The sequence below is a fragment of the Cnephaeus nilssonii genome, assembly GCF_951640355.1.
Source record: "Cnephaeus nilssonii genome assembly, chromosome: 16".
Lineage (NCBI taxonomy): Eukaryota > Metazoa > Chordata > Mammalia > Chiroptera > Vespertilionidae > Cnephaeus > Cnephaeus nilssonii.
In genome coordinates this window covers 32,130,380-32,157,210 of record NC_137087.1, presented here as the reverse complement: position 1 = coordinate 32,157,210, position 26,831 = coordinate 32,130,380, and the positions used below count along the sequence as shown (strand labels likewise).

General features: G+C 36.5%; 1 protein-coding gene across 1 annotated transcript in view; it reads right to left on the bottom strand.

The window, feature by feature from the left end:
- PCDH15 (protocadherin related 15) overlaps nucleotides 1–26,831 on the bottom strand; it is a gene marked incomplete at its 3' end in the record, with an annotated part of 650,107 nt that overhangs the window by 374,454 nt on the left and 248,822 nt on the right. The window contains exons 6-7 of the mRNA XM_079793021.1: nucleotides 12,356–12,475; nucleotides 5,182–5,292 (exon numbers count right to left, since the gene is read on the bottom strand). Of these exons, the coding sequence (XP_079649147.1) occupies nucleotides 5,182–5,292; nucleotides 12,356–12,475 (231 nt within the window). The remainder of the gene's footprint in view (nucleotides 1–5,181; nucleotides 5,293–12,355; nucleotides 12,476–26,831) is intronic.

Genomic DNA, 26,831 nt, shown 5'->3' with positions numbered 1-26,831 from the left:
GCTATTTAGTGATGCCTTGTTACATATACAATTTGCCCCTGTTAAAAACAAACAAAAAATAGCACGGATCCAGAAGGGCGTCACTTGTGCTAAAACCCATGATATCAAATCTAGCTTTATAACCTGACCTAAGTGCAGTTTTGACCTTCACCAGATATTTAATCTTAATCGGACTGGGATTTTCTGATTTTGGTAAAGTAATCCACCACAAGGACTCCCTTCATTTTCCAAAGGAGGAAGAAGCAATCTGCATGAAAAAGCCCTAGCCTTTTTGTTGCCTCTAAAAAGATGATGTTCTGCCCTAAAAATAATTATTTCTTTTCTTTTGCTAATAGCTTATTTGCTCCACCCTTCTTCCTATAAAATCATCCATTTCATACAACTCCTCCAAGGGCCCTTCTACTTGCTGGATGGGATGTTGCCAGATTCATAAATTGCTTAATAAAGCCAATTAGATCTTCGAATGAACTTGACTGAATTTTGGGTTTTGACCCAGTGGATGCCTGAAGCTGCAGATAATACCAAACATTGTATATGCTATGCCTCTTCCTCTACATACATATCAATGACAATGTTTAATTTATAAATTAGCCACAGTATAAGATCAAAAACAATAACTAATAATGAAATAGAATATACTATAAAAGTATAAAAGTTGTGTGAATGACTTTGGGGTCATTATTAAGTAAAATAAATATTACTTGATCATAATCACTGTGATGCTGTGACAAAGAAATGGCTACTAATTGACTAATGGAAAGGTAGAATATACAGCATGGATACACTGGATAAAGGCATGATTTACTTCCTGGGTGGGACAAAGTGGGAAGGCATGACATCACACTACTCAAAATGGTAAACAATTTAAAACTCATGAAGTTCTTATTGAGTTGTTTATTTCTGTAATTTTCCATTTAATATTTTCAGACTGTGGTTGACCAAGGGTAACTGAAAATGAAGTGATAGAAGAGGGCTAGGCAGTCAGGGATCAGACCTTAGGAGAGGGAGAAGAATAGGGAAATCCTAGAATAACAGGACCTTGCAGACATGGATAGGCTGCAGCCTACCAACTACACCTTGCTCCAAGAAAACACACACACACACACAAAACAAACAAACAGGGACAAACAAAATGACCTAAAGTTGAACCCAGCTAGGAGGGAGTTGCTAGGGCAACCCAGCTAGGCAGGAACAGTGACATCACCTGGGACCTGAAGAGGTGGTCCTCAATCAGGTCCTCAGGTCTGTCATGTCCATTCTTTCCACCCATTCATAAAATGTAGGGATGTTGCTAAGGCAGAATTCTTTGAAAGAACCAATCAGAAGCCAGAAAAAAAAATATATATATATATCTGCCCTTAGACAAAGAATCTTAACCAGCAACCCACGTGGGCCCCCTTCCTGTTGCTCCCTGTTGCGGGAGTCCATCCATCTTTCAATAAACTTTGCTTCTTCTTACCATCTTTGCCTGTGAACTCATTCTTCAGTTTGGGGAGAAAACAAATCTGGACCGACCAGACCAGAAGTTTTGGCATCAAAACCACAGAAAGAGGCCCTAGCTCAGTGGTCAGCAAACTCATTAGTCTACAGAGCCAAATATCAACAGTACAACGATTGAAATTTCTTTTGAGAGCCAAATTTTTTAAACTTAAACTATATAGGTAGGTACATTGTTATTAACTTAATTAGGGTTCTCCTAAGCTGGCCTTTGCTAAAAACTCAAGGGGCCAAAGAGCCGCATGTGGGTCGCGAGCTGCAGTTTGCCAACCACTGCCTTAGCTGGTTTGGATCAGTGGATAGAGCATCAGACTGTAGACTGAAGAGTCCCTGGTTTGATTCTGGTCAAAGGCACATGCCTGGGTTGTGGGCTCATCACTACTAGGGGGCGTGCAGAAGGTATCCAATCAATGATTCTCTCTCATCATTGATGTTTCTCTCTCTCTTCTTCCTCTCAGAAAAAAAAATTATATATACACACACACACACACACACACACACACACACACACACACATATATACATACTAGAGGCCCGGTGCTAGAGGCCCGGTGCTAGAGGCCCAGTGCATGAAATTCATACATGGTGGGGGGTGTCCCTCAGCCTGCCCTGCACCTTCTCCAATCTGGGACCCCTCAGGGATGTCCAACTGCAGGTGGGATCAGGCCTAAACCGGCAGTTGGATAACCCTCTCACATTCCGGGACTGCTGGCTCCTAACTGCTCACCTGCCTGCCTGCCTGATTGCCCCTAACCACTTCTGCCTGCCAGCCTGATCGCCCCCTAACCGCTCCCCTATTGGTCTGATTGATGCCTAACTGCTCCCCTGTCGACCTGATCGCCCCCGACTGCCCTCCCCTGCTGGCCTGATAGTCCCCAACTGCCCTCCCCTGCCAGCCTGATCACCCCCAACTGCCCTCCTTTGCCGGCCTGATCACCCACAACTGCCCTCCCCTGTCACAACCTGCCTCCTCTGCCAGGACTTGCCTCCTCTGTGCGAGGCGGCAGAGATGCCAGGACTGACCTCCGCTACATATGTGGCCATCTTGTGATGGCCATCTTGAGATGATGTGAGGGTGTGATGCAACCTAGGCTATTATTAGTATAGATATATAGATATATTAAAAAAAAACACACACAAAGAGCCTAAACCAGTTTGGCTCAGTGGATAGAGCGTCGGCCTGTGGACTCAAGGGTCCCAGGTTCGATTCCGGTCAAGAGCATGTACCTTGGTTGTGGGCACATCCCCAGTAGGATGTGATCAATGTTTCTTTCTCATCGATGTTTCTAACTCTCTATCCCTCTCTCTTCTCTGTAAAAAAATCAATATTTTTTAAAAAAAGCATACAAAGAGAAACTACAGATAAGGGGATACCACTGTAAATTTGTAAGAATAGCTGATGGAGGATATTTTCCTTTTTTCCATTCCCTACTGTCTTTCTGTTCTGCTATATGAATAAGATTACAATGCATAGGGGTCCTTAAAGACACAAGATGGCTTCGAAGGCTCACTACCTTTTCAGAATATCCCTGTAACTTGTTATGGGGCTTTTTTAATGTTTAAGCTATCTGTGGTCAGCCTTGTTAGTTTTTATTCCTAAAATGCATTCTTCTTAGTGCTAACATTATTTTTTCAAGTCATCAATGTGCCCAGCCACAGAAGATGAACCATAGTTGTTGTCATCCGGAGATGATTACCACAGATAGACTTCCTCAACTTTCCTTTCTGCTGTGCCGGCTCATGTGATAACGGTCTATAAGGGGAAGTTGAGAGGACACTGTCTCAGTGTCCTCTCAAATAAAAGGAAACAGAATCAACCTCTAAAAAAAAATCTTTAGCACCCTTTCCACTTGCTTACACTCAGTTTTGCTAATAGGTATAATATTCATAAGCACCCAGCAGACAAGGCATTGGAAACATAACCAAATTTCAGGGGAAGGGGAATACTTAAGGATAGAAGGAACCCAAATGCTTATATACTTGATCTGTCACACCAAGCTTTGAGACACAGCAACCTAAGGCTTTTATTAAAATAATAATAATATTAATAATAAATGTTAAAGTTATATAAGCAACTATTTTTCAGGCTTTCTGTTACTACTGTCCACATACCATGGTTATGGTCATTGTAGCTAATATTTAGTGAACAACTATACAATAAACTAGAGGCCTGGTGCATGAAATTCGTGCATGGGGGTGTCCCTCAGCCCAGCCTGCACCCTTTCCAATCTGGGACCCCTCAAGGGACATCCCTCTCACAATCCAGGACTGCTGGCTCCCAACTGCTTGCCTGCCTGCCTGCCTGCCTGATTGCCCCTAACCACTTCTGCCTGCCAGCCTGATCACCCCCTAACCACTCCCCTGCCAGCCTGATCGATGCCTAACTGCTCCCCTGCCGGCCCAATTGCCCCTAACTGCCCTCCACTGCCCGCCTGGTCACCCCAACTGCCCTCTCCTGCAGGTCTTGTCACCCCTAACTGCCCTCTCCTGCAGGCCTGGTCACCCCCAACTGCCCTACCCTGCAGGCCTGGTCACCCCTAACTGCCCTCCCCTGCAGGCCTGGTCCCCCCCAACTGTCCTCTCCGGCAGTTCTGGTTGTCCCCAACTGACCTCCTCTGCCGGCCCGGTCACTCCTAACTGCCCTCCCCTGCAAGCCCAGTCACCCCCAACTGCTCTCCCCTGAAGACCCGGTCTCCCCCAAATGCACTCCCCTGCAGGCCTGGTCCCCCCCAACTTCCCTCCCCTGAAGGCCTGATCACCCCCAACTGCCCTCCCTTGCAGGCCTGGTCCCTCCCATCTGACCCTCCCCTGCTAGCCTGATCACCCACAACTGCCATCCCCTGCAGGCCATCTTGTGGTGGCCATCTTGTGTCCACATGGGGGTGGCCATCTTTGACCACATGGGGGTGGCCATCTTGTGTGTTGGAGTGATGGTCAATTTGCATATTACATCTTTATTATATAGGATGATAACCATGAGGGAAAAGATTACCAATTCAGTAGTTTTCTACTTTTAGTGTACTTTGGAGTCACCTGGGGAACTAATAAAAAAATGCATTTCTAGCCCTAAACATTTTGGCTCAGTGGATAGAGCATCGGCCTATGGACTGAAAGGTCCCAGGTTTGATTCCAGTCAAGGGCATGTACCCTGGTTGCAGGCACATTCCCAGTAGGATGTGTGCAGGAGGCAGCTGATCGATGTTTCTCTCTCATCGATGTTTTTAACTTTCTATCCCTCTCCCTTACTCTCTGTAAAGAATTAATAAAATATATATTAAAAAATGCATTTCTACCCTCTGAAATTTTCATTTAGAGAATCTGAGGTTGGTTCAAGGAATCTGCATTTTTAATATGCTCTCATGGTGATTTGGCTTAAATTGTTTGGTGGATCCTGCTTTGAGAAATACTTCAGTATGAGCTAAAAACCAATCACTGAAGAGAAGGGGGTACAAGTGGTTCAGAGAGTGAAGTTTACAGTGAGTGGAAACAATCTTCATCCCCTATTCCATCCCATTTGCCAGGAAGAAGAATATTTATACAAATTACACTGAGGCCAGGGCTACTTTATTTTCCAAAGGAGGAAGTGCAAACTATACTGAGTACTGTCAGAGAACTTACACATTTTAAACAACTTATTTACTTCATAAGTTCATAGGAGAAAAGTAAGAGGAACTGAATACTCACATTAGCTTGAATGATGACATAGTAGCGTGTTTTATCTTCATAGTTGAGCCTCTTCCTTAACACTACGTTTCCAGTCAACATGAGGGGAATTTCAAAGGTGTCATTGGATGTCTGAAAATAAGACAAAGATTCAAAATCATTTGAATATACAATGCATTAGGAATTTTGATAGTGTAATTTAGTACCCTAAGAAGTTACAGAGAGCATGCTTATTACTTGAAAATAGAATGTGAGTGTACACTTAAGATTTACTATTCTTATTTCTGAAAACTTTTCATTTTGATCAATGGGTTTTATCAGAGTCCTTTGATAATGGTAACCAGGAATCCTGTTGCTTGTGATAGTTTAAAAATATATTTTTAGGTTATTTATAAATCAAAGTCTAGGTATTTAAAAAACTTCCCTGTTATTATATTACCTTTTCAGCACTTGTTTTTATCACCAAAGGGCTCAAATATCCCAATTATTCTACATAATATCCCTTTTTAATGTTTGTGTCCATTCTGTATTCTAAGCTTATTCAAATATTTAATCCAGCTATTAAATTGAAACACTATTTTTGTGAAAAATCATCTATGTTATAGTTTACTTTTTATTCATACCTGGGAACTGCTGCTCATTAGTTAAATCTCCTACCCTGTCAGGGATTTAGTTTTTTCCTGGTAACATGCATATCATAAGGGCAATTTTCCAACATTCTTTCCCTCAGTGTATGATAGTGTATTCACACCTTAAAATAATATAACTTATAAGATCAGTCTCTTATCCATTAAAAAATTCCTTACATCATTCTGTTTTAATGCCATTTAGAAGATTGATAACATGGTCTCTCTATCGTGATACCAATGGAGTATTGCATAGAACTAGAACAAATAGTCCAAATATGAATAGCCACAGCAATCTTGAGAAAGAAGAAAAAAGTTGGAGGAATCATGTTACCTGATGTCAAACTATACTGCAAGGCCATAGTAATCAAAACAGCATGGTACTGGCATCAAATCAGACACATAGATCAATGGAACAGAATAGAGAGTCCAGAAATAAACCCATACTTTTATGGTCAATTAACATTCAACAAAGAAGGCAAGAACATACAATGGGGTAAAGAGAGTCTATTCAGTAAATGGTGTTGGGAAAATCAGACACATAAATGTATAAAAAAATAAAATTAGACCACCTTCTTACACCATAAACAAGAATAAACTCAAAATGATTACACACTTAAATGTCAGACTGGAAATCATAAAAATTCTAGAAGAAAACATGGGCAGTAAAATCTTGCCAAAACCGGTTTGGCTCAGTTGTTAGAGCGTCGGCCTGCGGACTCAAGGGTCCCAGGTTCGATTCCGGTCAAGGGCATGTACCTTGGTTGCTGGCACATCCCCAGTGGGGGGTGTGCAAGAGGCAGCTGATCGATGTTTCTCTCTCATCGATGTTTCTAACTCTCTATCCCTCTCTCTTCCTCTTTGTAAAAAATCAATAAAATATATTAAAAAAAATCTTGGACATTTCTAGTAGCGATTATTTTTCCTGACATATCTCCTCAGGCAAGAGAAACAAACAAAAAATTAAACAAATAGGACTGTATCAAACTAAGAAGTTTTTGACAAGCAAAGGACAACATCAACAAAATAAAAAGACAACTCACTTAATAGGAGAACATACTCACCAATAATACATCTGATAATGGGTTAATATCCAAAATCTATAAAGATCTTATAAGACTCAACACTAAAATTAATAATAATAATAATAATAATAATAATAATAACCAACAAAAAACAAACAACCCAATTATAAAATGGACAAAGGACCTGAATAGACACTTCTCCAAAGAGGACATACAGATGACTCCTAGACATATTAAAAGATGTTCAATGTCACTAATCATCAAAGAAATGCAAAGTAAAACCACAATGAGATATCACCTCAACCTATCAGAATGGCTATCATCAATAAATGAGCAAACAGAAAGTGTTGGAGAGGATGTGGAGAAAAGAACCCCTTGTTCACTGTCCATGGGAATGTAGATTGGTGAATACAATGTGGAAAACAGTATGGACTCTCCTTAAAAAATTCAAAATGGAACTATCTTAAGACCCAGAGATTCCACTTCTGGGAATCTATCTGAAGAAACCCAAATCATTGATTCAAAAGAATATATGCATCCCTATGCTGATTATAGCATTATTTATAATAGCAAAGATTTGGCAGCAGCCAAAGTGCTCCTCAGTACATGAGTGGATAAAAAGACTGTGGTACATTTATTCAATAGAATACTACTCAGCCATAAAAAGAAGGAAATATTACCCTTTGCGCTAGCATGGATGGACCTAAAGAGTATTCTGTTGAGTGAAATAAGCCTGTCAGAGAAAGACAAGTCATTTCACTTACATGTGGAATCTAATGAACAAAATAAAACTACAAACAAAATAGAAACATACTCATAGATACAGAGAACAGATTGACAGCTGTTAGATGAAAGAGGTTTTGAGGTGCTGGGTGGAAAAGATGAAGAGAATAAGGGAAAACAATAAACAAACTCATAGACACAGGCAACAGTAAGGTAATTACCAGAGGGGAAGAGGGTGAGGGGAGGAAGAAGAAGTTAAAAGGGGAGATAAATGATAATGGAAGGACACTTGAGTTTGGATGGTGAATACACAAGACAATATATACATGATATAGAATTTTATAGCTGCAACTATAACATTTTATTAACAACTAGAGGCCCAATGCACAAAATTCGTGCAAGGCACTCGGCCCTTGCAGCCATGGTGGCTTGCCTTGGCCCTCGCAGCCCCAGCTTCGTTGGGAAGGCCATCCAGAAGGATGTCTGGAAGGTCATTCAGCTGTCCGGTCTAATTAGCATATTATGCTTTTATTATTATAGATTCTCATCCAATAAATTCAATTAAAAAATATGTCAAAATCTTTAGTTGATCTTGAAACCACACCTGCATGGGGAAGACTACACACAGATAAACTAAGAAAAATTATGTCCTGAATTGAGATTTGAGCTGCATCCGGAAAAGTTTTCAATTTGAGTCCAATCAAGGTGTCTGCTAAAATAAACAAACAAACAAAACAAAAAAAATTTTTGAAGGAATAAAATGAAACCACGAGTCTCTCCACAATGTAACATTTACAATGTCCAGGATAGAGTCCAAACCAAATTGATATACGATGAACCAGGAAATGTGATTTCTTTTCAAGAGGAGAAATTATCAAGGAAGACCAATGTTCAAAGAAGCAGACACGGACTTTTAAATCAGCTATTCATAACTATATCTATATTAAGAGGTGTAAGAATAATATTATCACTGTAGGTGAAAAGCTGAAAAAGCACAACCAAGAAAAACAAGGTATAAAAATGTGGAAAATCAAGACCTGAATATTATACTATCTGAAATTAAAAACAACAACAACACACACACACATTGAATATGTTTAATAACAGAATGGAGAAAACAGAGAAGACAGTAACCTTAACTATAGATGAACAGAAGATTGACAGTTGCAGATAAGTGATTAAAATCTACTGAAAATATTTGAGCAGAGCCTGTACCAATGGAGAAATATTTAAATGCCTAACATTCCTGTAATTGCCATCTCAGAGGAAGAAGTATCAGGGAAATAGGCTTGAAAATATAAACAAATAATGACTGATATTTTCTTTAACTGGTGAAATAAAAATGCAGAGCTTTAACAGCATGGATGGAACTGGAGAGCATTATGCTAAGCGAAATAAGCCAGTCAGAGAAAGATAAATATCACATGATCTCACTCATTTGTGGAATATAATGAACAACATAAACTGATGAACAAAAACAGATCCAGAGACAGAGAAGCATCGATCAGACCATCAAACCTCAGAGGGAAGGTAGGGGAGAGTGGGGTTAAGGGGGAGAGATCAACCAAAGGACTTTTATGCCCTAACCAATGGACACAGACACCAGGGGGTGAGGGCATGAGTCGGGGGGTGGGGGGGGGGAACAATGTGGGGATAATGACACATATGTAATACCTTAATCAATAAAGAAAAAAATAAAAAAGAATTTCAGTAACCTATTTCAAAATAGATAATTATAAAAAACAAATAAACAAACAAAACAACACACACACAAACAAAACTACAATTTGGCATGCCATAATTAAGTTGCCAAACACTCAAGATTAAAAAAGAATCTTGAAAACATACTGGGAAACATGATTCAAATTTCTATTGACTTCTCTTATCAGAAACTCTGAAATTTATTGTTTAAAGTAATGGGAAGAATTGATTTAAATAATTTGTATTACTGTAAGGCAGAAGAGACTTCTGCAAATTTCTACAACTATAAAGCAGATTCTGTAAATGAATAAAACCCCTTGGAGTATAAGCAGCTATACATATATTTTCTGAGTGGTGGGAATTCATTCCTCATGAGAACACAGCAGAGCAACTCTAGTTGATTGTTGTCTTATTGGAAATCAGGACCAGCATTGTCATATTTCTATTTCTTAAGAGAGAAGAGAAACCAAGTTTTGAATGTGAAATTTTATGATTGGCTCAAAAATTATTTAAAGTGATTTGTGGCCAAACAAAATGTTGAAATCCAGGTCACTAATTTGTAATTCCTGTTAATGATTAATATAGTATGATATTAAAACAACAACAACAACAAATAAAACTCTAAGATTTTTAAGTAGAATAGAGCAATCTACACTTTTTTCGGTTCATCCTACAGTGTAAGATTAATCTAAAAGACATTACAATTGTGGTTGCAAAAGCCAGAGGTAGCCACATTTTTAGGTTAAATATGTTTGTAGTACATACAATTCTTTAAAATTAAGAAGTTAGTAAGTGAATATCATGCCATTGTTAATATAAGGAGAATTACTAAAAATAGAAGAGTGGCAGAATATTAATACCGTCAGGTATTTCTCTCTCATAGATCTTACAAGAGAAAAAACTGGTACTGAGGTTTACACCAAGTTTCTATGATGCTAAAGGTGGATTCTCTCTGTAAGGACATGACTGGGTTAATGTTTTCTCCTCCAATAGATCCTAAGTTAAGTGTTGTCATGAAGTCTTATTCTTTTTTTTTTTTTTAATTGAATGTTTACAGAAAGGAGGAGAGAGGGATAGAGAGCTAGAAACATCAATGAGAGAGAAACATCGATCAGCTGCCTCCTGCACACCCCCGACTGGGGATGCGCCCGCAACCAAGGTACATGCCCCTGACCGGAATCGAACCCGGGACCCTTGAGTCCGCAGGCCGACGCTCTATCCACTGAGCCAAACCGGTCTCGGCATGAAGTCTTATTCTGATTCATTGAATTAGAACCATGCCTAGAGAATGTCTTTATTCCACTGGACTACTAGCTTGCTAAAGGACATTTTTCTTTTTCTTTTTTATTTCTATTTTTTTTTTTTTTTTTTTTTTTTTGTAATTTGGAAACTGAATGTGGCTGATTGGCTTTCCAATCTGTAGGCAGTAAAATGTATATATTGTATTTTATGCCAAGCCTACATATCCCTGAAAGGGAAAAGCATTCAGAAGGAATTACTGCACAGCTAACAAGGAATTTCAGCCTCACAAAACTTCAAAAAGATAGCTACTAAGTAATACATTTTGTCTCACACTATAGCTAAACCTTGGATTTTTTTTTTTCTAAAGCAATGTAATAAATGTTTCCCTAAAATACATGGTTTGGCCAGTCTATACTTGGCTGGGACGTTTCATTTATACAACTTGAGGAGTAAAGATTAGGAAATGACCTTCATAAATTGTAAGTTAGGAACATGTCACACACATATAATTAATGCTTTTAAAAACCTAAACAGTAAAGAAAATAAATGGTTTAGAAATAAAATGTGCAGTCAGCTGCTTGTTTGTACTTTTAAGGAAAATCTGTTTCTCTTGCCCTTTTCTCCTCTATTTCTTTGATCTTTTCCACTCGATTTCTTGTGTAACCTTTCATCCTTATTGTCCTTCTCTGTCACTTTCTCATTACTTCCCCATCTCTTGGTTTCACGTGGAGACATACTTTTTAGGGGAAAAACAAACCACTCCACGCCCTCCCCATCTTCCCTTGACCCATGGGCTTTTTTTTTTCTTTCATTTTTCATTCTCCAATTTTTGGGAAAATTGTAACACAACTATTTTATTAGAACACAACAGAGAAAGAGTGGCGCACATGCTACTCTGAAATCAGAGTCCTGACTCTATAGCTTAGAAGTGGCTGCGTGATACCAGGAAAATCACTTCACCTAGGAGCCTGTTCTCTCTCCTTTGCAAGAGAGATTCTACTATTAACTGACTGATTCCTGAGTCTAAAAGGAGAAAATTCATTCACAATTCACTTAATTCTCACAATAAACTTGTGATGGAGATCTTTTGTGAATTTTTAGTCTGAACAAGCACAGTCATTTCTGTTGATTCTTTAAAGCTTACCTAAGAAATATATGATATAAAAATAAAGATATAATATTATCTTCACCACTTTTTATATTCCTAATATTAATGCAAAGGAGAAGCATTCCTTTAGAAATCTCATTTAAGAAGTGAGTTTAAAACTATGCTTTGGGAAAAAACAAACAAACAAACAAGCAAAACCACTATGCTTTGGGAAGCCCATGATGTTCTGAGAAGTTGTCTTGGGAAAAGAGGAAGACAAGATGGCAGGCATAACACCAGCTTTAGCTTCAGCAAAACAATTCCTCTTTCATCTGTGTTAAATATATCATTGGAAGAAATAAGTTCACAGCGCAAAACCCCCATAGCCAGAGGCTCTGTCCTCCGCTCCACCTCAGGTTCCCTTGGTGGGAAGTGGCAGCAGTGGTATTCCTTTGAAAGCTGCATAAAGCGTACGAATCACAGTGGTTATACCATGTCCAACGATTTCTTTAGAGTGCTTAGGAATCCACAAACATCATGGAGATTCAGCAAAAATGCCATATTAAACCTAAACACATTTTAAAGGATTCCCTACAAATACCACCAGAAAATTAGCTTTGCAAAGCATAGCCCACAATTCAAAAGAATGCAATTTTGAGGTAGTACTTAATTATACTATTATTACTAATGTGGTTCTAGGAGCTAATAGAGTAAATAATAAATATCACGAGAAGTAAGCATTGATTTTATTTCTCAGCATGAAGTCACACTGCAAGTAGGTATGTACATACCGGATCATCGGGATTATATTGAATCACATATTCTATCTGTCCATTTGGGCCGTCATCAATGTCTGTAGCTCCATTGTCTCCTGCAAATCCTGTAAATATCGTGGTGCCAACTGGGGTGAGCTGAAAATACAAGAGGAAATCTGTCGATTCTCACTTCATCAGTAGCACACCAGAACTGTTCCGGCACAAAAAAAGTCCTTTATTATACAAAGGAGAGTGGACAGCTGCCCACAATCACAGACCCAAAGGGATTCAAAAGAACCCTTGCAACCTTACATAAAAATGTTTAAAGTCCACAATTACCAACATCATGGTCCTTGCATTGGGATAGAGAAAGAGAAGACCCAGATTCAGTCTGAAGCACATTTGGACCAATTTATGGCCATTAGCATCTTAGCCCCTGTGGAGAAAATGCATCTGTTTTCCTCCTTAAAAACACCTTAATGCATCAAGTTATCTACAAGCTAGAATTTAAATTGTATGTGCAAGTGAGTTACTGTATTTTAAAATGAAAAAAAAACAACACATTTCAGAGAGCTCAGTGAAATTCAGGTCGGTAATTACATGCAAGTGGCAAGTTTAAGCAAGAATGTTAAAGATATTGCCGAAACCGGTTTGGTTCAGTGGATAGAGCGTCAGTCTGCGGACTGAAGGGTCCCAGGTTCGATTCCGGTCAGGGGCATGTACATTGGTTGCGGGCACATCCCCAGTAGGGGGTGTGCAGGAGGCAGCTGGTCGATGTTTCTCTCTCATCGATGTTTCTAGCTCTGTATCCCTCTCCCTTCCTCTCTGTAAAAAATCAATAAAATATATTTAAAAAAAACAAAACAAGAATGTCAAAGATAACAGATGCCCCAACTAGCAAAGGAGAAAGAAAGCAGGGCGTTGATTTGTGCTCACAAGATTGTTTGAGTAGGTATCTGTTATGTGACAGGAGTTGGTCAGATATTTTCATTTGGATTAAAACAACAACCACAAAACTTAATGAGGCATATACAACCAGGATTTGGTGTTTGGCTTTATTTCTTACTAGAGGCCCGATGCATGAAATTTGTGCAAGGGGCTCGGCCCTCGCAGTCCAGGCTTCGCCCAGAAGGATGTACGGTCTAATTAGCATATTATGTTTTTATTATTATAGATTGATCTCCACCACAGAATCACTGTTATTTTGTCTTACCTGTAGGTCTTTGCACAATGTGTCCCTACATCCAGAGTCTCCATTCCTCAAGCTTTACCTGAGTATCCCTCCTCATTAGTTACAACTTATTATGGATCACCTTTAACAGCCTGATGGGAATGATACCAACTGGGGAGCACGTACCCTCTCTAAGGTGGTATTTGCTCCTCAGCCCCAGCAAATTCTTGGCATAATGGAATAAGGAGTCATTATTACTCGGTCTTCTAATAGTCTAATTTTATAAGTAACCTCTTCATTCTAAGGTTGGCAACATATTTTAGAGAAATAAATTATACATTTAATGGAACAAACAAAACACATCCACTGGCACAGTAACTCCTACAGTTTATAGCCTCCAATTTAGAAAACTAATACAATTATGATTTAAAAAATATATCAAAAGTACAAAGTACAACAGTGGTAGATTTTAGCATCCCATTTCATTCAGTGGGTATTTATAAAGTCAGTCCTCCAGGCAGGCAGCTTTAAAAGGCAAACTTTTGACTTTCTGCAGGTCCAAGAGACCTGAGAATGAAGGGAGAGGCTACAGCTTAAATAGCACATGTAGCCTTTACTTGATAGGGTTACCATCTGACCCAGCAATCCCTCTCCTGGGTATACCAGGTATATCCCAAAAAAACTAGAAATCATGTATTCACAAAGATACATGCACCCTATGTTCATTGCAGCACTATTCACGGTGGCCAAGACATAGAGACAACCAAAGTGTCCTGCAATAGAGGACTGGATAAAGAAGACGTGGTACATATACACAATGGAATACTACTCAGCCATAAGAAAAGATGGAATAAGGCCATTTGCGACAACATGGATGGACCTTTAGAATATGATGCTAAGTGAAATAAGCCAGTCAGAAAAAGATAAGAGCCATATGATGTCACTCATATGTGGATATAAAACTGAAGCTCATGGACACAAACAGCAATGTGGTGGTTGCCAGAGGGAAGGGGGTGGGGAACGTGGGGGGTGGATGGGGCCTAATGTATGGTGGCCAATGATTTGACTTTGGGTGGAGGGCACACAGTGCAATATACAGATCTTGTATCATAGAAATCTATAAATGAAACCTATATGATCCTATTAACCAAAGTCAACCCAAAAAATTAAAAAAAATAGCACATGTAGCACTAAAAGACCATTGGGGTATGAGTTTAATGGAAATATTATTTAACTAAAAGGCTTCCAAGTAAAATTTATATATATTTTAGTGTAACCTCTGTCCCAAAGGACATTGTTCTCTCTCATAAAACTTCCATCATTCTTATATAGCTATGATTTTATTTTTAAATTATGCAATTTTAAAATTGAATGACAACAATTTGTTTCCAGATATCTAATAAAACAAACTTAAAAGTATTTCTTCAAACTTCTTTGTTGGCCAAGAAAATCACTGTGTCATGGGTTGAATTAAAACATCAGAACTAAAATGGATCTACACATTACAAACACAATCTACCACTCAGATAGTTACCCTGTTCAGATATGCACTAGAGTGTGGAATATTTGAAACTAGTATAATACAAATAGCTAAGGAAAAAAAAGATAAAATATTTTGTGCTAATATAGAAAGTCTGGCAAGACTAAAAGGGCTCCAATGAAATAATCTATACTAGATGCACATAAACAATTGAGACTTGGAATACACAAAATGGTTTTAAAAAAATACTAGATTTCAGAATCCTACTTCATTAATTTTCTTCATTAATTTCTATGTACAACCAATAGAAATATATACACATCTATAAGCACACACATATTAGATGAATATAAATACACATACATTACCCTTACTTATTCTCATTACCGTGGAAATTGCACACTGGTGCTTTGTGAAATTTTAAATAGTATGTGGAAGTTTAAATCTTCACATGACAGTCAGGTAGTTTATTATAATGTATTGCCCTATACTTTATTATTCACAGTTTTCAGGGCACATCTACCATGCAAATAGCCATGGTCTATGTCCTTTAACATGTCAACAAGCCTCAGAAAAATAAATTTGGTTTTCTGAAGGGCATTTTATGCATGGGATGATTATTAGCTTGGGTAGCTGCCTGAGGGTATAACTTATTTAGTTCATGTGTTCTTTCACAAATGATTTTATACAGCTATTGGGAAATACAAAAAAAATGTATAAATAAATGCAAAATATGTAAATGTTAAAGAAAACCAATGCAAGAAAATTCAATATTTCAAAAAGATGCAGGAGAGAAATTAGAATGTGAATGTAAAAGGTGAGCAGTTCTCAGTTAACTGTCTAGATATCTTATGACCCATAGATACTCAAGCCACCAGGAAAATTATGAACTATGCTCCCAAAAGCAAACATTTGTCCTTACTAATCTTAATTGGCAATACTTCCCCACAGAAGTATTGTATTCACGTTTTCATATAAATACTGTTGATTTTCATTACCCTATTTTCTATAAAGTTACCACAAACACTGAATGAACAAAGACTAAATCATTGTTCCTAGGGGAATACAAGGTTATTACATTGCTAGGAGAATACAGGGTTAAGTTTTTGTAACCTCCGGTTATAACATTTTTATCAACTGATCAATACATAACCTTATTTTATGTATGTTTTTGTTTAAAGACACCTTATTTAAAATGTTTGATCTATTCTATTGCAGATACTTTCTATTGTATTTTTCATCTTGTTCATTGAATTATTCAGCTCCAAAACTTCTGTTTGTTTCATTTTGATGATTTATAGTTGTTAAATTGTTCATTTTGTTTATGTATCATTTTCTGATTTTATTGAATTGTCTTTCTATGCTTTTTGTTGTATTAGATTCCTTGAAACAGTTATTCTGAATTTTTTATCAGGTAAATCACCAATATCCATATTTTTTAGTTCGATTATTGTAGATTGTTATCTTTTGGTGATGACTTTTCTTTGGTTCTTCATGTTCCTTGAAATTTTGTGTTATTGCTATTGCATTTTGAAGTACCAGACATATCAATTTTTTCCTAATTATCACTGAGTTGGAGATATTTTTTGTTAGTCCTGCTTACATCTGGAATTTTCTGCAACCTTGTTTAATATACCTGCTTCAGACTTTTTGTTACTTCTGTGTCTGAATTCTTAAGTTGTGTATCTTCTCTGGTTCTTATAGAACTCCACAGGTTGGCTGGGGAAACTTGATTTTCCAGTAGGTGGCGGTGCCGTCAAGTTTGTGGTTTTGCCCTTGCTCACAGCCTTTGGCCTGATTTCCTGAGCACATTCCCTGTTTACCAAAGAGCTCTCTCTCACCATTACACTGGGGGGTGCACACAAGGAGTTGGCCACAAAGTGGGGGAAGTGCATGGGTTTAGCACTTGGAGTGTTAGGGTGTTCACAGATCAGGTGTGTGTGGGGGGGCGGGGGCGGGGGCGGGGGGAATCCTTGTACAATGTTCTCCAACTAGCCTGTGAGCTGGCTTCCTACTGGAGTCCTAAACAAAGTCATCAGGAACCTCATCCATGTTGTGCCCTTTGAATTCTTTCTGTCTCTTTTCCAATCTCCTCCCTCCCCTGAGTCACGGAGGTGGAGGAAATTTGTTTCTCCCCATTGGATACAACTCAGCAGCATGTCATACAACTGGGGTAAGCTAGGCAGCCGCTGACTGCTCTGTTCCCCTGCAGGAGAGGTCCTGCTAGCTAGGGAGGCACTGTACATTCAGCCTTGGAAGGAGGACTGGCACTGAAAAAGTTTGCCTTACCCTCTTTAATGCATCCAAATTCCAAACTTGTATTATTTTGTTGTTGCTGTTGTTGCAAATGGAGTGCTGGATCTCTCTTCAGGCAGGCTGGACTTTAACAAAAGTCCTTAGCATCCATGGCTATCTGCCCAAGCCAGGATTCCCCAGGTTTCCCAGACCACTGCCCAGAAGGTATGGGACAAGTTTGCTGGCTCCTGTTGGTTCCATGGCCCCAACTGAGATTGGCCTGATTACCTGAGGCCTACTGGTTGGTACTAGTTCCAGGTCTCTTGGTGTATGCTGGCTCCCACAATCACTACAGAGGTACTTTGTGGATGGATGCTGACCTTTTATTATTTTAATCCTCACTGGAGGATATTTTTTCCATTGACTTTTTTTTTTCTTTGAGAGTGGAAGGGCTGGATGCTTATTTTTATTTGCTAAAAGGGAGGATTTAAAGGAAGGATATCTTACACAATCATGATGCTAATGTCATTGTAGACCAAGTTAATATTCCGAAAATAAATGGTATGTTGTTCACTTTGAAGAAGATATTGAGAAGGATGAATGCTGGAAAGCACTCCACAAATCACAATATTGTATCATATAAACACTGAGTTGCCAGATTATTATGATCTCTGAACGCATAATAATCTGGCCACTCAGTGTATATCCCTATGTAATAAAAGGCTAATATGCAAATTGTCCCCTCAACCAGGAGTTTGACCAGCAGGCAGGCCAGCCAACCACCCATGTCCCCTCCCCCTGGCCAGGCTGGCCGGACACCACTCATGTATGAATTCATGCACCAGGCCTCTAATGTATATATATATATATATATATATGGTGATTGAATAATGCCACTGGCATTAGTGCCCTTGTATTTTATGACATCGATATATTTTGAATATATATATATATGTATGTATATGTATATATATATATATATATATATATATGTATATGTATATACATATATGTATATGTGTATATATATATAATGATTGAATGATGCCACTGGCATTAGTGCCCTTGTATTTTATGACATCGATATATTTTGAATATTTCCTGGAGTCACATGCACTATAGTTTCATAAAAACTTATTGGTAGGAATAATTTGGTAAACTATATCATTTATGAATATCTAAAATAGTCTTTTCCATATATTTGAAAATAATTTCTTCAGATAACTTCAATGGCTTTAAAGAGAAATTGTACTAGAGTCCAGAAGAAAAGAGCATTTTTTAATAATAAGTAAACTAATATAGAACCAATTCACTGGGAAATGATTGATACAAAAGAGTAATGTTATCCTTTGAAAACCTTTCTAAGACAAAGCTACCCTAAGGAATGATTTAAAATGCATTTGATGAGATTTTATTTTCTTACATATTTCATCATAAAACAAGGGTTTTGTTTCTCTTCTCTATCTTTTAAAAAAAGATAGACTATCTGAAAAATCATAGACATTATATAAGTTGAACTAGAATTCACTACATGAAACTTTTCATATATTAATGATTTCAGAACAATGCTATCAATGGTAGCAGATACCCTATTTCTATTTTATTAATAGACATTATTTTTAAATATATATATATATTTTATTGATTTTTTATAGAGAGGAAGGGAGAGGGAAAGAGAGTTAGAAACATCAATGAGAAAGAAACATCGATCAGCTGCCTCCTGCACACCCCCTACTGGGGATTTGCCTGCAACCAAGGTACATGCCCTTGAATCAAACCTGGGACCCTTCTGTCCTCAGGCCAACGCTCTATCCATTGAGCCAAACCAGTTAGGGCATTAATAGACATTATTAAAGAAGAAACATTATCTTTAGTGGACCAAGATGCAATATCAGTCTACATGAGATTGGTACTCATTTATTTTTCAGTCACCAATATCTTTTTCTGACTTAGTGTATGCCAGAAGACATTTTATACCAATTACACTCTTAAGAAAAAAACACCCAACAAAAGATAACATTCTGTGTAATCATCACTGCTAGTGAAACTGGTGTCACTCCCCCAAGTTTAATGAGCAATGAGACCTCAATGTTGTGATCTTCTCTCACATTTGTGTATCATGAATACATATCTCTTGTGAGTGTTAAATAAGTTGTCAACTTGACTGGGCCAAAGGATGCCCAGATATTTGACTAAACATTGCTCTTGATGTGTCTGTGAAGGTGTTTCTGGATGAGATTAACATTTAATCAGGAGGTTGAGTAGAGCAGAGTGCTCTCCCAAATATGAGAGGGCCTCATTAATCTGTTGAAAGGCTGAGTAGAACAAAAAGGCTGAGTAAGAATGAATTCACTCTCACTGCCTGTTTTTGAACGGGGGCATCTGGCATTTCTTGACTTCAGACTTATACTCAGATGGGAACTTACACCATCCATTTCCTAGTTCTAAGATTTTGGACTGGGACTACCCCATCAGCATTCCTGAGTCTCCCAGCCTGCCCACTGGAGATCTTAGGATCTCTCAGCTTCCATAATCACATAAGCCAATTCCTTATAATATGTATCCCTTGCTCTATCTATCTATCATCTATCTATCTATCTATCTATCTATCTATCTATCTATCTATCTATCTATCATCTATGTATCATTCTGTTTCTCCGAAGAACTGAATAATATACCCCTGATCCCATTTCTCTTCAGCAAACAAATAAAATAGAGTATTTGCTTCTGCAGAGGTAGGATTAGATTGCCATGTTAACACTTACCAATGTCTATATATGTACTGTATGGCACTCTATGGAACAATTGCTGATATCACCATAGCAGGGGCTATACAATCTGTTAGTACTTCGATCACCCTCTGTGACCCTTTGAAGATTACCCACAGTGCTTTCTTAGTAATCTATGTCTGGTATTGCCAATTCCTGAACTCTAATTTATGTAGTGCTGCAAAACAGGCCTATTTAAAAATGATTAGTTACTCTCTTCTTCTTATCCCTACACTTATTTTCAGGGTTTTCTCAATTATACTGTATGGTCTAAAGATCAGCTTCCATATGATAATAATTTTTCAAATTAGAAGCTATTCATCCTATGACTATGATTCAGCTTTAACCTCCTCCTCTCAAAAGACAACCCTATTATTCTAATATGCTTTAGAAATAGTGCTATATTTGAAAGACAAGGGTTCCCCACAAATAAAATGGAGTGATAAATTTGTAAACAGATAATGATTGGTGGAATTTTGTTGAGAACTTAAGCTTTTTCTCACAATGATGAAATTACATTTCTCTGAATCTATAATTATTTATTGGTAACTTATTATTGGTCAAATCATTATTTCTGTGATCATTGTATTGGGTATATATTAACTCATTAATATAACATTTATTTTATTCAAATATTTATCCAAATCAAATGTCTCTTGGAAGTTTATCTTAAATCTTTCTAGCATTGATAGCAAATAATACACATTTTTGAATTCACACTCAGTGGATGTTATCATGCAGTGATTTATTAAAATCAAAGAGAAAAAAATAGAAAATTACATGTTCTTCATGTTCCTTTAATACAAATAGTTTTTGCATCTGTGATTAAAATCTTCACTCCATGTTTATTATGGAAGTTATATAATTAATATTGAAAATCACTTCCTCTGAAGAAATTATTAAAGGCAAACTCATAAGTATCTTCAAAATAAAAGAATAGCTTATTATTAGAGAGGGTGACAAATAACTCTACTCACCTTTAGTAAAAGCTAAAGAACAATTAACTTTAGATTGAATATATAATATATGTAATAGCCCATTAAATTTGAAAAGTTTATCCCTGGCCAGTTTGCTCAGTGGTCAGAGTTTTGGAGTGTAGGTCCAAGAATGGAAGGATCGAGGTTTCAATTCTCATGAAGGGCAAGTACCTCAGTTGCAGGTTTGATCAGCAGGGGTGCCTGCAGGAGCCAACCAATCAATGTGTCTCTCTCACATTGATGTACCTCTCTTTTTCTCTCTCTCTCTTTCTCTCTCTTCTCTCCTTCTCCCTCTCTTCCACGATCTCTCTAAAGATCAATGAAAAAAGTATCCTTGGGTGGGAATTTAAAAAGAAAAGATTAAATAAATTAAATACTTTAATTCTTTATGACAGCTGAAACATTGATTACATTTACATGTTTAAAGTAGAAAAAAATATATTTTTATGTGTTTCTTTCCATTGCTTTATTCTTCTTCTCTTTTTTTCTTCCCTACTGTTTGTATCTTGCTTTCTAGAAAGAATGTGCAAATCCCTTGGAGGAGAAGAACTGGGACAAGTAAAAGGAACTAGGGCTTAGTCTTATTTCTTCCCTCAGAAGCGTTTGATGTTAGAGTAAATGCTAGTCCTGTCTATTCAAAGAAATTCTGTGAATGGGAATGGCTCTGAAGGTCCAGTGATTTTTATTCCATGAATAGTTGGAGATATTCATCAAGTTTTTAATACCATGGACTATATTCCTAAAACATAATATTTAACTTGCATAAAAAGTCATCTAAATTATATATGGGATATATAATACAAACATATAAAATGTTTTTTAAAATACTTAACTATATATGGAATATCATTGTAATACTTCATCATGGAGACCATCTGTGCTCTTCAATCTACCAGAATTACTTTGATAAGAACAGATTTCAAAACTGCATGTTTTAAATGGAAAAAGATGATATAGTCCTGATACATTGTGAAAGAAGAGCACAAAGCTAAAAAAATTTGATCAGGAAAGTTTAATGCTCAAATTGGATAGCTTCAAAGATAATGTCTTTTCACCAGTGTGAGGAAAGGTGAAGTTCTTAATGATGTTCCACTAATTACTGCCTGCTTACAAATGTACTTTTTCTTGCATTTCATGAGTGAAGATCCCCTTGATTTTTTAAATATATCACTAGTTATAAAGTATATGTTCAAGGCAGAGTTGACTTGCAAGAAAATAAGGCCAAAACCTGTACTAAGTACTTTAAAAAAGCATTATCATTTTTAATTCTTAATACAACCATGTAACATTATTTTTTTTATTATAGTTACTTTATAGTTAAGCAATTTTAGTCTAAGAGAGCTTCTACTTGATGTCATGATTCTAATATTTGGTAGATAAAGACTGCAACACAGATGGTCTCAAGCACTATGAAATGTATTATTTCAGAAATTTCATAATTTACTAATAATAAACTTTTAAGAAGAGGGGAAACAAAAGAAGAAATAAATAGAACTTGACACATAAGGAAACCCAAGATACACAGATAATCTGAAATGATGCAATTTGGATGATGTATTTCATCAAAGGTAAATTATGTTTAGCCCTAAGGAAAAATGCTTTTGAGATATTTTACAGAAAAACAAATAAATTCAACTTAGTTCTTGCCTGTATTTTAGAAAACTCATATTGAATAATAACTGCTATTGAAAACAGGTTGGTTTTCAGCAAGCAAATTATAAATTCCTATATTCACTATGATTTCAGTATGCTAACCTTCTCATTAGTAACCAAACATTTATTGCCACTGCATTTCATAATGCCTGAAATAGCACCCACTAAATGATCAAGGGGCAAAAAATAAAATGAAGAAAATATATACACCACAATAATTTGCATTCTCATCTATGGCTTTTCAAGAAATCAATGTTTCATAAATCACTAATAAAAGTGTGAGTGAAGATATGATGAGAAACAAGATATTTACAAAGTCTTAAAGTCATTCCTCATCAAATAGTTTTAATTACTTATTAATTATTAAGTAAACATAATTAGTAAATAAAGTAGAAAAGAACAGGCAGACACTAACTTACTAAAGCAATAAAAAGCTAACATTGCTAGTAACGGAACGCATTGACATTGTATGTCTCTCTTGCTATGTACTGGGAAGAATACAGCATCAATCTTGTGGTATTCCTGAGCAAAATCTATCATCATGAGGAAATATCAGGTAAATCCAAAATAAGAAATAATCTATAAACCGTCTCACTCCTGGAAATTATTAAGGTCATTAAAGTCAAGAAAATGTTAAGGAACTAAAATATTAGATAAAGACTAAGAAAAATCTGAATAAAATATTCATTCAAGTAAATAATGTTTCACTGTAGGTTCATTAGTTATTAAAAAACAATGTATCATACTAATGAAAGATATTAACAGCAGGGGAAATTGGATGAGGGTTATATGGGTATTCCATTACTTTTATCAATATTATTTATGTATAAATAGTTCTGATGTAGTTTAAATAAATAATAAAAATATAATCATACCATTTCATGAATCACGTTCATTATAACAAAGTCTAAGCTTTGAACATATTATTATAAGAAACATATTTATAAAGATAAATATTTATTCACTTATATTACATTTAATTTTTACAAATATATAATAAACATTTGAACTACATTTAGTCAAAAAAATTAAATAAGGTAGACATAAGAATTTGCATATGTATGTGCATGTGTGTGTGTTTGTGTGTGTTTGTGTGTGTGTGTATGTGTATGTGTGTGAAGAAAGAGAGAGATTCTCAGATATTTCTATGGTTTAATTTGACTGAAATTCAGCTTTTGGTTCCTGCTTATTGAGAGAATCATTAAAATGTTTTAAATCATTCTGTTAAACCTTAAAAAAAACTAAAGTATTTTAGAATCCAATTTTTAAAAATTAATGAGCACATTAATCTAAGGAGTATTGTTGAAGGACATTATCATGCCATGTTAGGAGAACTAAGTATAACTTGAAGTAGGGTAAAATAAACATGCTAATTAAACATGCATATGATATCAGCTAATATATCAGCTAATATTAAATACCTTCTATGTTATGCCAGCTATTACAACTATCACACATGTAGTTGAGCAAGATGTTCATTTTGAGAGAGAGTCTTAAATTTCCCAGAGAAAAATACTTGCAATGTCTCATGTCTTGCTCACAAACAAGGAATTATAAACCTCATTATAGTCCTGCTCAGCATTTAGATATAGGCATTAGAATTTTTGACATACTAATAGAAGAACATGCTTACAAAGGCTGTAAAAGACAAATATTTCATGCATTCATAAAAGCACTGATTGTAATTATAATATTACTAGAGGCCCGATGCACGAAGATTTGTGCAAGAATGGGCCTTCCTTCCCCTGGCTGCCAGCACAACCTTCACTCTGGCTGGAGTTGCCTTTCTGCTTTCCCATGCTGCCCAGAGGCCCAGAGTGGCTGGGGTGGTACAGAATGCCAGCATCATTGCCATGGCGACAAGGCAAGCACCCTGCCCCGCCCCCGGCCACTCAACACATGTGTATGCAAATTAACCCATCTTGTTTGTTAATTTGCATATTCACTCCTGATTGGCTGGTGGGTGTCATGAAGGCACGGTCAATTAGCATGTTACTCTTTTATTAGGTAGATGATACAATACTATAAACCCTTATATTTATTTTTAAATCAGTTACATGAAAATGGTTGTAATTTAGTTAATAGGTTGTCTATCGAAAAGCAGTGAAGGGATGATTGAACCAAAAATGTAGGTTTTACTCCTAACTTTGTGACCAGTTTAATGTGTAACGTAGCCAATTCATGCTATTGCTTCAGGGCTCAGTGTTCTCATAGTGAACGAGGAAAGTGACTAATCAGGACTTTAATTTTGGAAACTTCTTTTATACATCTGTTATAATGACTTTATACCTGTCTTATGGATTTTAATGAAGTGTAAAATATTTTGACACCAACAATCTATTAAACCCTGAGTGATTAAAAAAAAAAACATACACACCATTTAGATCATTATGTATTAACTGCATGCCTATACTAAAAGCTGACAGGCCCAGCTGGCATGGCTCAGTGGTTGAGCATGACCTATGAATCAAGAGGTCACAATTTGATTCATGGTCAGGACACATGCCCAGGTGTGGGCTTGATTCCCAGTGTGGGGCATGCAGGAGGCAGCCAATTGGTGATTCTCTCTCATCATTGATGTTTCTGTCCCTCTCTCCCTCTCCCTTCCCCTCTGAAATCAATAAAAATATATTAAGAAAAACTAAAAAAAGAAAAAGAGACAGCATAGAAAATATTTTGCAATATTTCACAGAAGAGTAAAATGTATTTCATTTAATTTTATTTTAAAGGCAGCATTTTAGTTGGAGTATACACACATAAACATACATGTATATACATATAAACATATATAATTTCAATGTATTTTTCCAATGGATATACATATCCATTCTAGCCAATGAAACTAAGAGAAGTACTACTATGAAAGAACTACTCAGATAAATAAAGGATCAGGAGAACAGTTAAATTTGTTTATTTCCTTGGAATTATATTTTGAAATTTAAATAAACTTTTTATTTTTTTCAAGAAAATACATTAAATATTATGAGCAAAATCAAAGGGGGATATTATTATCAAACTATGGAATATATGAACACAGTACCAGTGAAATAGGATTGTCTCAGTTGGCTATAGGGAAATGCATTGAGAGAAAAACCATATATGGACAGCTTTGTAAAGAACGCTGGACCTCTGCAAATAAAATGTTTGATTTTTCTATAAATTTTGTCACTGTAATTGACATTTATCCATATGTCACTATAATTGACATTTATCCATATGCTGCAGGTTTGGAAAAACTGAAGATAAATGAATGTGAATATTTGGGGACAACTTTAGAAATAGGAAATAGAAATAGGTCTGAGTTAATCTTTAAAAGATGAATAAAACTTGTGGACTTGAAAGGTAAGGAGGATGCCATTCTAAGTAAAATGAACAGTGTGAGCAAAGCCCAAGAAGTGGAAATATTTGTGAGACGAGGAAATTATTCTGAAAGAAGTGAGGCTTTATCATAGAGAATTTCAAGTTAAAAATACATTGACAAAAGGTCATATTATGGAAGGCCTTAAGTCAGTCAACAGAGATAGATGGCCTTTTTCCTGACAATAATTTGAAATTATACAATTTTTGAATAGGAGAGTGACATGATTATAATAGTATTTGAGAATGTTATTTTTCAGCAAGGTGCTGAAAAGTTTGGGTGGGGTAAGTGGAAGTAGTTAAATCACATTTTCACATTTAATACTTTGAACTTCAATTTATATATTATATATTTATTTACAAAAATTAAATATATGGATCCAGGAATAGTTTAAATATGGTATAAAAATAGATATTACATTTAGATCTGTGCCTAACATAATTCACCTGAAAATAAGTTTATGCCCAAATGAAATTAACACTGAAATAAAAAAAGCAAAATTTCATTGAAATAGTATACTTCAGATGCTAAAATAATTAACTATGTAACCTGATTAATTACATTAATTAGCATCTTTCTCTTTTAGTAGAAAACTGTTCAGTCAAGGTAACTCAAAAAGGTTAACCCTTGCCGAAACCGGTTTGGCTCAGTGGATAGAGCGTCAGCCTGCGGACTGGGAGGTCCCGGGTTCGATTCCGGTCAGGGGCATGTACCTTGGTTGCAGGCACATCCCCAGTGGGGAGTGTGCAGGAGGCAGCTGATCGATGTTTCTCTCTCATCGATGTTTCTAACTCTCTATCCCTCTCTCTTCCTCTCTGTAAAAACTCAATAAAAAATATATTTAAAAAAAAAAAAAAGGTTAACCCTTAA